Source organism: Anas platyrhynchos, chromosome 4, assembly GCF_047663525.1.
Source record: "Anas platyrhynchos isolate ZD024472 breed Pekin duck chromosome 4, IASCAAS_PekinDuck_T2T, whole genome shotgun sequence".
Taxonomy (NCBI): Eukaryota; Metazoa; Chordata; class Aves; order Anseriformes; family Anatidae; genus Anas; species Anas platyrhynchos.
The window spans coordinates 60,568,030-60,581,345 of record NC_092590.1 but is presented as its reverse complement, the minus strand read 5'-3'; the positions used below and the strand labels follow the sequence as shown (position 1 = coordinate 60,581,345).

The window sequence follows — 13,316 nt, the reverse complement described above, 5'->3', positions numbered from 1 at the left end:
TGATTTTTTTCTTACATAAGTAACTTTTAAAACTATGTCCTATAACAAAACCAGAAGTTCAAATAGTATAAAACATTTTTTAAATATTTTTTTCTCCTCTTGTGGTTCCACATAAATCCAAAAGCAGCTGCATTTGTTCCCTCAGTTTCAACAGGCAGGACAGGTTGGCAGCCTTAGGTGAAGTAAACTTTTCATTTCATTTCATTGTTACCAACTAAATCCCATAATTTAATTCAGTGGTTCGCAAAAGGTCAGAGAGATGTCGGTAGTCTCAGCACAGTTCCAAGAACAGCGCTGTTTTATTAACATGGCAGGCAGAACATTGTTTCTATGGATTTTGCATAAATACTGTTTAGAATTTTATTTTAATTTCCTGTCTGTGGGCAAGCTGGATGCAAAAAAAAACACCCTAATAGCTAAAGTTGTACACTAAGTTATATGGGTGAGCCACTTCGGCCAATAACTGCAGAACGTGGCTCTGGGTGCTTGGAACTCAAACTACATTTCCAATTTAAAATCATCCTGTAAAGAGACCAGATTTTTCTGATTAAAACCTTGACAGTGGTTATATTTAATATCCACATCTACATTCCGTGCAGTGCTTAAATTTAATCTCTGTCTAATAACAAATTTACTTAAATGATATTGACTCAGCCAGAAGACTGAAGCATCTCCGATGGGATATTTTCACAAAACAAAACAAATTACATAACTTTTCCTGCCTACCCCCATAGAGCAAAGTGCATTATCTGAACACCCACACTCACCCATACAGCACACAGTAAAGAGACTGAGCTCCTTGCTCAATAAAACAGCAATAATTACATCATTCAAAGATTTTTCTGTGCTGAGTCTATTGACATATATGTCTAGTTGGGGAAATTAGTTCCAAAGTTTAGGAAGAAAGCACATTTTATGATGAAGTCTTTCAGCCTGTGCTCATTTATTGTGCTGTTTCTGCTTTTCTACACCTCGCAGCTTTCATTTTCATGTGTGCAGTAAGTACTGCGATAGGAGTAACTGCAAATGTATTTGCGAAATGTGTTATTACCATGGACATCGCTCCAGGTCTTCAGCCCCATGTCTTTTGTAGAAGCATCTCTTTGCCTGTATCCCTCTGCATCCCAGTGTGATCATTTCCATATCAGCCTTTGGGGTCCATCTCAGATCCTGCCCCTTGCATGCATGGGTGCTTGCAGCCACAGGGAAGAAAGCTGCTTCTTTGTGCTTGTTCTTTTTTTTTTTTTTCCTTCTTCTTTTATTTATTTATTTATTTATTTATTTATTTAAACAGAAAGTACATGAAATGATCTAAATTTATCACAGGTTATTGCGAAGCAAAGAACGCATTCCATCCACACTTAAAGTCATCAATATTTATTTTCATTTTATTTTTAAAAAAGGATGCAATTATTTTACATAAAAGCATTATTTTCACATGGACAAGCCCATTCTCCCCACACCAAAATTCTTTTAATTGACTGTGACACCAGAATGATCTCAACACGTATTTGTTCAGCTGAAACAATGTGAAAAAATATACTACAAATGTAACTGAAAGAGTTTGATTATAAGGCAGAGATATTGAAGTAAACACTGTAATACATGTATTTATGTTTGAGGAGAATCCACTAGCATCTTGGAAATTTTAAGAGATACTCAGAACTGCAGTTGAAAACGGAGCTAAACTGTTGATGTTAAGGACGCCAGGTTTTTTTACAGGAGAACTTATGACAAATAAATTTATGACCACCTTTTAAGGCTTTGTATAAAGTCCCTTATCTTCAAAGAGCCCTCTTTCTCCTTTGAACTTTTGCAAGGAAAGTGATATAAAGCTCGGAGAGGGATAGCATTCATTTCAATTCTCACCACATTTACTGTCAGCTGAAGTGTTTCAGTACCTCAGAACTAAATCATGTTCAGCTGATGCCACAGTCACTTTCCCAGACCAGACAATAACCACCTGAATTTCTGCAGGGCGCTTGCAGCCTCTTCTGATGCAGCTCAGGGGGGTGCAGATATGTTCATGTGTGTGTAAGAATATTTGGAGAGTGAAGCCCGCGTTGTCTTCCCCTCCTCTTCATCGCCAACATCTTTTATTGCAGGAGGCTTTTGCTTAGCACAGCAGGTGAAAGTGGCAAGAAAGCCCGTGCGGAAACGCTTGTTCATGAAGCAATATATGATAGGGTTCACGCAGGCAGAGGTGTAGGACAACAAGTGAATAAAGGAGATGGGAGCTCCCGAGAGATGCAGGTCTGCTGAGGTGGTGTCAAAGGCGCGCCAGGCATTCACGCTGAAGATGGGAGTCCAGCAAAGGAAAAACAAAATCACTATCACCATCAACATGCGGATGACGAGTTTCTTGGCCATCAAGTTGGCAGAAGAGCTGCTGCTTCTCGCCCTGTCTATTTTGCTGTTGCTCAGAACAGAGAGCTGTTGCAATGGCACTTTCCTTTTCCTTTTGGATTTTTGCAGGTAGCATCCGTCCCCATCCTCGTATTTGGCACTGCTGGTACTTATTTTCCTTTCTGTACACACAAAGTAGCACTTAATTAGACGGCAGAACATTTCTGAACAATGTTTCAAAATACAAAAAGAAGGGTGGAATCCAAGTCTAAATAAATAACGTATGGCTGAACAACTGCTTCAAAGAAAGCACTGTCCTAATTCTGCATCAGTCAGCTATTGGCTGCTCTGTGTCCTCTATCCCCCAATATTCTCACATCTTAAATCTACACAGATTGATGCAAAAGAAGTGAGAACGCTGTTTGCTCAAGTATGTACTCAAGATAGTTTTCAAGTTTCTATGCTTCTACCTTCATTTGTCTTTTTTTTTTTTCTTTTTATGGTATTTATTGACAGAAATGGTCTTACTCCATAGCCAGAAAAACAAAACAAAACAAAACAAAACAAACAAAAAAAAAACTTGATGTTTCTTTAACAATTAGGAATTTAAAGCATCCCACCTGGTGTTTTTGCAAGCAAGCCACAGGTGAAGAATTATTGGCTAGAGAGTAGTGGAATCACTTCAGTCAACAAATAAATGCATCTGACAGCATCATGACCATAACTATGAACAACTATAACAATATTTGCAAGTAGAAATTTTTCCTTATATTAGCCTCAAGTTAACTGCTCACATTAAGCTCTAACTTTAAGAAATAACCTAAATGTGTTCTTACCTCTTGAAGATTTCCTCTGGCTGGCATCAAATTTTATTCCTCTGTAGAGTTCCAAAGAAATTAAGCCATATGCAACCATCATTATAATCCCAGGTATAAGAAAGAGGATGAGTAGCAGGAAAGTGTACCTGAGGAATCAAGAACAGGCAGTGACCAGGGAATAGTGCAAACCACAAAAAAATATATATATTTTTTCTCCTTCTGAGAATCTTGGGAGGGGGATTTCAAGATTTTGCTGACTTTTTTTCATGCTGATATGAGGTTTCATTTTGACAGCCCTGGAAATCAGAAGCTTTCAACTTCTCCTCCTCCCTGTTGCACCAGAAAAGCACAGCAGGAGCAAGGCTCTCATGGCTGCAAAACACCCAGTGTCCTGCCTCCCTCGGCCCCAGGGATGTGGGTGCCTCAGAGGAGGCAGACAGGCCCTCTGCCCATGGGGTTCCCTGCTGTAACCAGACCAGTGCTGGATGCCCTGCTGCTCTGAATGGTGTAAGAGCTGCCTCGCAGAAGCCACCTGAGTAGCTACTGACCCTCGAAGGAGCCCCTGGTTCTGGCTGTCACTACCAGAGTGAGGTTTGGCTTGTGCAAGCCTCCTGGCACACACAGGAGGGACGGAGCAGCTACTGCCGGGGCTCACAGCCCTGGGGCCTTGCAGAGCCCCTTCTGTACAGGGAGCACCTCTTGCTCGGTTGCACATCGGTGTCTGACTTCATCAAAGGCAGCTTCTGTAATGTGAGTGCTGGTTCGGGAAATCATTCTGTTTAAATATCTCAAGAGTCAGCATCTATCCTGCTTGCTGAGGCTATGGTGTGAACTCACTCACGCACCTGAGAGTCCACAAGGGTGCTGTGCAGAAGAGAATTTTGCCTGGCAACCTTCCTCCCCACCTGTGCTCACACTGGCAAATTCCTGAGACTACCAAAACCTTAAATGCAGCTTTACTGTGTTTGGGGTACACCATGCTGAAGTGGTGCGTACTGTAATCTTGTTCCCAGTTCCAACTGACCGTCAGGAGCCAAGAAAAAATAAATAAATCTTACTTCTCAGTGCCAGTTAAGGAGTTCAGTCATCGTGCAAGGACACAATGTCTAAATAATACCACTGCTTGATAGTGCTACTATTTACTCTGCCTGGAGAGGTAGGACTTGGGGCACTGTCTCCCCCCTCACTTTTCTGTCCCTGTTCCCTACAAGTGACCAAAAGGCTGAGTTCTCGAGAAGGGTGTTTGCAGACTCTCCAAGTTTTCATATTCTATCCCTCTGCTTCAGAGGACCCTCAGACAAACAAAATAATGCCCAAGGCAGCACACTGAAGGGCGCTTGTATGTGCTTTTTTCTAAGATTAATCATGGATTTCTCTGAAAATACTGTTTAACTAAGTTTACACTTAAATGAGTGAAAGCAAAAGTTATACCAGAGTCAAAATGTAAGCAGCTTAAAAATGAGATTTTTTAAAAAACTTTTTAAATGAGCATGATAGAGGTGTAAATATTTGCTGAAGGATAATACTTGATTTTCAATAAGCTTAATGCTACCATGAAATCCCGTTTTCCACTAGATAATTATGCATTTGCAAACAGTCAGTTATATCTTACCAGGACTGCTGAATGACATCACTTGGCCAAAGGAGCCGACACATGTTTGCTGTGCTGTTGTTATACTTGGTAAAAGGTACCAGTTTGCTGTAAATTGGGTATGGTGACATGATAGTAAAGGAAACACACCAGGTAGCAGCAATCACTTTCAACGCGTGAGATTTGGTCTGCCAGACCCTGGACTGTAGAGGTTTGCAAATGGCACTGTATCTCTCCAGAGAGATGGCAACCAGGTTGAATGTAGATACACTGACAGAGATACCTGTGCGTATGAAATAAAGAAAAAGGTTATTTTCTTCTTTTAAACAATCTTGTTATTTTCAAATAGTCTTGCTAACTTTCTATATGCATGGAGAAAAAATATATAGACACTTCTCTGACTCTACAGGTCCAAGGGAAAAGAGTCATTAAAATAAAAAATATATATAAAAAAAAAAGACAACACCACAAAATTCTGATAACAGGGAAAAAAGACACTTTTCTTTCTAACCCTTCTCTTTACTACTGTGATTTATACACTACAGTAATAGCACTTCACTTCAAACAAGTGTCTGAAACTGGGATTATGCTGTTAGTTACTCTTTTAGCATAGTTCATAGTCACTAGTCTATTTTATTTTTTTTATGTGTTCGGCTTGATCGGTGATCTGATTTCCTCATTTAACAGAATTAAATGTTACCAATTTTATTTAAAAAATAGATGCTAACAGAGTTAAAAAAGCAGAAGAAATGAAGTCATAAAGCTGAATCTTTGTCCTCAAAAAGCCTTAATTTCTCCTGTTCATTTGTTATAAAATACAATGTAGTGATCTGTATTTCTGTCACTGAACTGTCCCAGTTTATCACTTAAAAATTATAAACATTATTGCTTAACTTTGTCACAATTTTTTCTTTCATTGAATGAGCTTTGGTTTAATGATCTTTAGGAATGCTTCAATGTCAGTCAAAATATAAAGGGACAATATCTTAATATTAATTTAGTTTACACAAATTATCTTTAATTCAAAACTAGTCATCCTACATCTTAAAACAAAAAAAAAATAGAACATAGGTGGTAGAATCAATATCAGTGTCTATCTGTCAATAGAAACCTCTTAATCTGAATTGTTAATGGAAAACATCCACACTGATTCTTAAAATAAAACACCTTCATAACTGAAATGTGCGTGTTCAGAAATATTTCACTGTTTTTTGTTTTATATATATATATATATATATAATATATATATAAAACATATTAAATATATATATATATAAAACATATATAATTTATATATATATATATATAAATTTACACAATGTGAAATAAAAGAAAGAGAACAATGCTTTGGTAATTTTTATGGCATTTATGGCAGCAATTCGTTATAGTTGTTTAAACATGGCCTTTAGCTTTACTGGTTTTATCTACGAAAAGATGTTGGTTTCCCATTCCCACTTTAGGTGTGTACTTTCACATTACCTCAAAGTTCTCAAGGGCGCAGGTTAAAGGCAAACCTGGCTTTCTGTAGCTGAGGGTCTTCTAAGGTAGCAAAAACTTTGTATAATGTTCTCTCTCTCTCTCTCTCTCTCTTTTTCTTTTTTTTTTTTAAGAAAAAGGGAGAGCCACAAGAAGTGTTGGACGTGTGACAAAATCATTTACACAGACATACATAGTACAAACATTTTGAAACTCCTGGCTCGACCTTCACAACTGGGGGGGCACAGCCAGGCGTACAGAAGTGTTACTTCCTAAAGTCGGTCTGCAAGACCTGCAACTGCACAGTTTGCATTTTGTGGTTGCCTGTTGAGCTCTGATCAGACCTGCTCTGCTCTTAAAAAGCCCTTGCTCTAACTTCCAGCTCTGCAGAGGGTACCTGCTTCGGACTTTATTTATTTTTTTTTTTCATGTATAGCTGCTACAAAAAATCTGTGGGCAAAACATGCCTTCAGTGAGATTGTACAGCTCTGTCATTTCTGATGGCAGATCCGGACACTGCAAATAGCTCTGTCAGTGATGGGTAAGCAAGCAGACGTGCCAGGTTCCTCATTACAGCTTGCAAAACACTTCTCACCTAACCTGGTCCTGTAAAACACTTTTCTGTGTAGTTAAAGTTCAGTGGGTACCTCTGTGTTTTGCTGGATTATGCTGAGGGAAGCAGAACCATGAAGATTTGCCCTATACAGTCATTTCTTGGTGGTTTTGGTAAATGTTCAATGGCAGATGGAAACACCTTGCTATTTGCTGGTCTTTAATGACCTTCTCACACATATCTCAACTAGTTTATCTTCCAAATAAGTATAAATTTCCAAGACTTACCCATGAAATAAGTGGCAGTTTTGCAAACAGCACTCCCGAAAATAAAATCTTTCAGCAGGTTGGGAATGAGAGTGAATGGCATGCAGAAGAGGCAGAGCATCAGGTCGCTGACAGCCAGTGACAGCAGAAACGTGTTAGTGACTGTTCTCATCCGTTTGTTTCGAATCAGCACTGTGATTACCAGAATGTTCCCCAAAACACTGAGTAGAAATATCAAACAGTACAGCAGAATCCGGATTATCTGGTGCAAATCTGGAAATTGTCACAGTGAAACATCAGGTATGAAGTGTACAGATCATAGATGGCTATTATATGATTCATTCTTTAATCAGAAGGTAAAGCCTTTCAAATGCCTGTCAGCTTCTAGTTTTGCAGAGGTTTATGTCTTTATATCAATATAAAAACTGCAGAAGTTCTGAAACTCTTAAATTTATTTTGATCTACCTGAGTTGCATAACATTAAAATTGGATACACGCAATACAGTGTACTCCTGGAGAATTAAATACAACTTCTGAAAAGCACGTTTTGCTCAACGTACTTTATGTGCCCTGCTCAATCACCATGGAAATCCCTTCTTTATGCAAAAGTAAGAAATGATACAGCAATCAAAAACATATTAATACATGGATGATTTTTTTTCTAGCCTCACAGTGTTATAATTTCGTATTTAATCACTTTCATGCACAGTATCAGATCAGATAACTCCATTGCTATGGAACTGCTCAAAGAGTCAAAATCATGTTTCTCCACATCCTTACTAGAGCCGTTTACATTTTGTGCCCAATAATGCTACTGTCAGATTTCCATTTTCTCTGAAATTTGTTCCGGTTAGAGGTTTACCGTGGAAAACTATACTAAACCATACCAAAACCACACTATATTCTTTCCTGCCTGTTTCTCACCCTAACTTACCAGCAGTTAGTTGATTTTGCACCCCTCCCCTCCTTCCCCCAAAACCTCATGTGGCTGTTTCTCTGTCTTCCAGCTAGAATTAAAACTGCCCAAAAGATTCACTTTCTATACGTACCTCTAGAAGAATTAGGTGGATCATCCTCACAGAAAAAAGTGTAATTTTGCAAGAGGTAATCACACAGGATGTCAGTGATGTTGGTGCCATTCTCAAGTAAGCTCGCTTCAACTATTTCCATCCTTCGGGATCCACAGGTTAGCTCCTAGGAAGAAGAGGGTTGGCTTGTAACTATCTGCCCATTCTTCCAGTAAACAATATCTTTCTGAATGAAGTCTTCAGGAGGAATACCAGAGAGGCAGTGGCAGAAGTAAGCTCTTTAACCATCCGTCAGGAACACCCTGGTCAGGCTGAAAACAGATTTATGTCAGTGGCATGCGAGGCAGTTCAGCAAAGCAGGGCATGCACACAGACACAATTCACACATATGCACACAAGCACACATCCCCTCCTGTACTTTTTTAGATCCACCCTCTTCTGCTACTGGCCTACTGTTGGGATTATAAACAGACCAGAAAAAGATTACAGCGTTAACCCCTTGCAAGGTTGCTTCTGCTCACATCTCTGCAATATTTCTCAGAGGGATGCTGCTGTTCCACAGCCAATAAATCACAACCAGTGAGAGATGAGAGTGATAAATCTGTCTCTCAACCAACAACATTTGAAATGGCCAGAGGAGCTGAATAAAAAGGCTCAGAAGGGAAAAACATCAAGAAGATTTTGCACGCCTTACATAAAAGTGATTGCTTTCTTCACATTTTTTCAGAGCAAACTGAAGACTGAGTCTGTAATTGACTCAGGAAAACAAGAGCTGCTACTTCTAGCTCATTTAATGAAGTGCTAACTTCATACCAAAGCTCTGTATGTGCCTGATCCAAAACCCAGTAAGGCCATAGAATGCTTCACAAATTTCAGTGTTCCTGGATCAAGCGCTATGAAAGTATGCCATTAGGATTGTTGGGTCATATAAGCAGAAGCCTAGACAATTTTTCAGTGCAAGGACTTGTATATGACTTGTAAACCTGATGAACTGATAAAGTACTGCTCATTAGTTATGCATTATCAAAAATGCAGCAATCTTGACTGCTTAAAAGAAGCCCTTTCTTCTGGGTTCTGCTTTGTGAATACATAAACACCATCCTCTTTGGTCTTGCACAAAGTCCTGGGCTGTTGACTTCCAGTATACAGCTTGTTTATGGGGAAAACAAACAAACAAACAAACAAACAAAAACCAGGTAAATTAATACTATAAATGAATCCCTGCTACTATTCAATTGAAAACAAATTTCACATTTAAAGTCTCTTCTAATAAGCAGAGCAATAACAGGTCCTTAATAACAAGCACAGACTCCTTAAAGTTGGTAACACAAAGACTCACAAAGACTGGAAGTCCTGGATTTCTTTTCCAGTCTCTCCAACCTTGAATTATAGTGCCATGACTGGGAGAATAGATTGGAAAGTTCCAATTTCTAAGTTCCCTTTTCTTTAAAAACTTAATTATAACGTTTCCTTTTATTTTACTTATTACTCTTGAGATCCCCTCTCTCCTTTTTTCTTTTTTTTCTTTTTTTTTTTTTTTCTTTTTTTCTTTTTTTTTTTTTTTTCTTTTTAACCTAGATAAAACAGACCCAAGCTGGCAATCAGTGTATACAATGTGTAGCTGTCTCATCAGAAAGAAACATTCAATCCAGCAGAATTCAATTCCAGTTTCGAATGTATATTATACTGGTAGGAAATTAATCCAGAATGACATGTCATGTTTTATTTTTCTACTTGTGAATCTCAAAAAATTATACTGCAGAAATAAAAATTGAAATCTGTTTCCATTTTTACAATGATTGACCATTAAGCTTGAACGTTTGATACCAATGTTGCTGAAAAAAAATGATTTTCTCTTTGCTGCCTAATTTGGCTTTATGTTTTTTTATGCTTTATAAGACTAACTTGATGGATTTTAATAATCAACCACTCTATTAAATGACAAATGTTGCCCATTTAATTAAACAGTTGTTTTTTTTCAGTTCTAGTTTTGTATTTATTTTGAATTATTCCTATATTTCCTGAACATCTTCCCTGTCAATTTCAAATTATTTTAACATCCCCAACATCTGAAGTGGCAGCCAAAGCAGGTGATAATCTACAGGAAAAGTCACGGATGCTTTTTGGAAAAAAAGTGCAGAATTTAGATTGCTTTTTCACTCTTATTCAGAGGCAAGAGTGAGATGCAGAAAGTCTAATCTGAGCTGCCAAAACTTCCTGTTAACAACTTCTCTTTCTTTTGAAAATTACTTCCTGTTGAAGAAAAATCAACAACAAGCCAGTCTCAGCCCAAATTTTGTAGATATGTCTGCTTTTCTAAGGTGTGCTTTGCACTTGAGATACCGACCTTGCTTTCCGCATCTGTATGCCAGTCAGTTCATTACAGTCTTCACATTTTAGCACTGGCATAAAGGAGCATTCGATCAAAATGATTTTGACCTTTACATTTTTGGTTTGAGACTTTTGCATGTCAAAAGAAGCTATTATAATTATTTTCAATTATTATAATGGTCTGACCTGCTGCAAACCACAGGCTGGTAATTGTGTTTACCAATTCCTTTACTGAATTAAATAACCTCTAATGCAGTTAGAGTCCTTCTGTAAGCAAGATGTCAAACTGTTGTTCTGGGCATATTCTTAATGTGGGAGAGATCTTTCTGTACTCCTGGCACCTTCTATTAGATCTGCATTAGAGAAATGATTGGATGTGCTTTCAGTTTCATTTGTATTGACTGGTATTAGCAGTATTACCTTTATTACTTTTTACCAGACGTGTTGCTGCTTGGGGTTGGATTCTCTCTCAATTAATTTTTCAGCTACAGCTTTTACACTGGTTATACCACTGTACTTCTGGGGTGGGGGGTTAATTGCTGGTGTTCTGATGAGTTGTAGATTCCTGTACCGTGAGGAGGCAATATCATGCTACAGAGAAAGATTAATTTTTATTTATTGTTAGACATAGACCAAGACTGTGCACTTATCATCTGCTGGGCTCCAGGACCCAGTTGAAAAGAAGGTAAGAAACAGAGTGAATGGAGACAAGGGAGAAATTATAGAGACACTGTGGGAGACACAGTTAGTGATCAGGAGGGAAAACTAACTTAGGGGAACCACTGGGGACTCTTCCAGAAATGAAATGCTATCGAGGAGATGGCACTGAGGTTATTGTCCCGTGCTCTACCAAGACAGACAGTGAATTATCATTATGAAGGCAGCTTCTTCATACCTGTCATGACTTTGTCATGTCTGAAGAACATCAGGTTAGTTATCCATTCCTTGTAAATGATCTGTTTCACACCTTACATGAGCACTGTCACCCAGGTCTAAACATCTTCTAATTCATGTACAGTCTTTAACAGACGTTGTCACATAACGATGAACCAAGGATTTAAATAATGTCATATTGACTTTTAGTGGTTTTTGTTTTGTTTTGTTTTGTTTTTGCTTTTCCCTCTGTTCCTTTCCTAATAATTCCTGTAATCCTATTTGCCTTTCTTATGACTACTGAGAACTGAACTGACGTTTTCAAGGAAGAATCTACTCTAAGTTCAGTAGTCTCTTTTCTGCATAGTAATAGCTATTTCAGAGCTCCACTCTGTTCATGAAAAATTATAATTGTTTTCTACTTGGCAGTGATTTTTATTCAGCCTGTTTTTATCAGAAAGAGCTTTCTGCAACTCTTCAAAGTCCTCTTTTTCTTCTCCCCTCCTTGAATGATTTAGCATCAGCAGATTCTTTCATCTCACCCCTTTTCCCATGTTGTGTTGCATTTATGAAAGTGATGAACAGCTGTAGCAAAGCTTTCTGTGAAGCTCCGTTCATAATTGCTTTTCACACCTACTTTTCATTCCTACTTTTTATTTCTAACCTTTTAATGATGTTGTTCTCTGTTTCATTTCGGACCAATGGTCTCCTATTTGTCCATGTTCTTTAATTGCTGCTGAACTCCCACTTCCATAATTCTCCTAAATCTCTCATAATTCTGGCATGCAAATCCATGCCAGCTTTCCTCCCTCATCCCAAGGAAGTCCTCCAGGACTGTTTGTGAACAATAATCGCTGAATGTGCTAAACCATCCCAGCCCTTTGGAAGCTCCTGCTGGAGAAGCAATGAAGACACAAACCAAGAAGTCATACAGTAGCTCAGTAATGTGGGTTATGCTCATAGCACAAGGGAAAAATGTATGCTGAGGAAAGAAAACAAGAAGCCCAAAGCATGCATACAAGCTGGGACTGACATGGATGTATCCTACAGAGTTATTAGTATCTTCAGCAGCACAGCCACCACTGAATCACCAGTTACTCATGGCTTACTGGCTGTGTGTCCACGGGATGATCAGGGGAGTCAGGAACTTGGCTGCCAAGGAATTTCTTCTGATTGCCAGCCTAAGGAAAGACTGCCTTTTGGGGGGATTCATAGAATATCCTGAGTTGGAAAGGACCTACAACTCCTGGACTCAGGAGGTCCAGATCCATGTTTGAATTGCAAATTCTTTTTTTCTGGATGTGCAAGCTTGGGTGACATCTTTCAGGTTTATTGTCCTGCACTACAGTGTGAGCAGACGGCTTCATCCCTTATCTGTCAATGCAAGCCCACTGGTGGTGGCAGTGCCAGGCTCTGCACAAAAAGCCTGCCACAAAATGCCATAAGGAAAAGGAAGAAAAGGATGAAGTGTCAGAGAATTTCCCCTAGCAGAGGACTCAGCACAATGCTCCTCACTGATGGAAGTCCTACACACAGATGTGTCCATATCACTACATAGTCCCCCCAGTAGTAGTAGTAGTAGTAGTAGTAGTAGCACTGTGCTCTCAGCTGGTTGAGCCTGGCCTGGGCTGCAGCTCAGTACAAGAAGCTCTGTAAACCCAGAGCATCAGCCCCAGCTGTCCAGGGGTTGGGCCTTAATGGGCCCGTTAACAGTGTCAAGGCATGCTTCCTAAGTACATCCAAGAGGCCTAAAGCCAACAAGGCCTAAAGCCATGCCAGGAGGCTCCATGGACCATATGGCTTTGGTGAATGCTTTTTTTAGCATTCACCAGGAATGCTAAATGGACCATACTGCTTTGGATGCAGTCTGCTTTGTGGAGCCTCTTGGCAGAGCAGCAAAGTGTGAAGGGAGCAAATGAATGGAGGGTGGTGTGGTGAGAGGCACCATATAGGGCAGAGACATGAAAGGTTGTAGGCTAGCTAGTGAGCCATGATTCACTCCAGAGGTATTAAATTCAGCCAAAAGCAAGTGTG

General features: G+C 39.1%; 1 protein-coding gene across 2 annotated transcripts; it reads right to left on the bottom strand.

Annotated features, from left to right (window-relative positions):
* Positions 1-1,361: 1,361 nt before the first annotated feature.
* Positions 1,362-8,545, bottom strand: CCKAR (cholecystokinin A receptor). Of its 2 annotated transcripts, none has more exons than XM_038178932.2 (6): positions 8,331-8,545; positions 8,100-8,244; positions 7,072-7,323; positions 4,906-5,038; positions 3,183-3,310; positions 1,362-2,528 (listed from the first exon to the last, which is right to left on the bottom strand). In XM_038178932.2, the coding sequence occupies exons 1-6, from the start codon at positions 8,364-8,366 to the stop codon at positions 2,005-2,007; spliced, it is 1,218 nt and encodes a 405-aa protein (XP_038034860.1). In that variant the 5' UTR covers positions 8,367-8,545; the 3' UTR covers positions 1,362-2,004. The 2 variants fall into 2 exon arrangements, with proteins under 2 accessions (XP_038034860.1, XP_005019307.1); XM_005019250.6 differs by having other exon boundaries at positions 4,777-5,038; positions 8,331-8,543.
* Between the last annotated feature and the right edge of the window lie 4,771 nt (positions 8,546-13,316).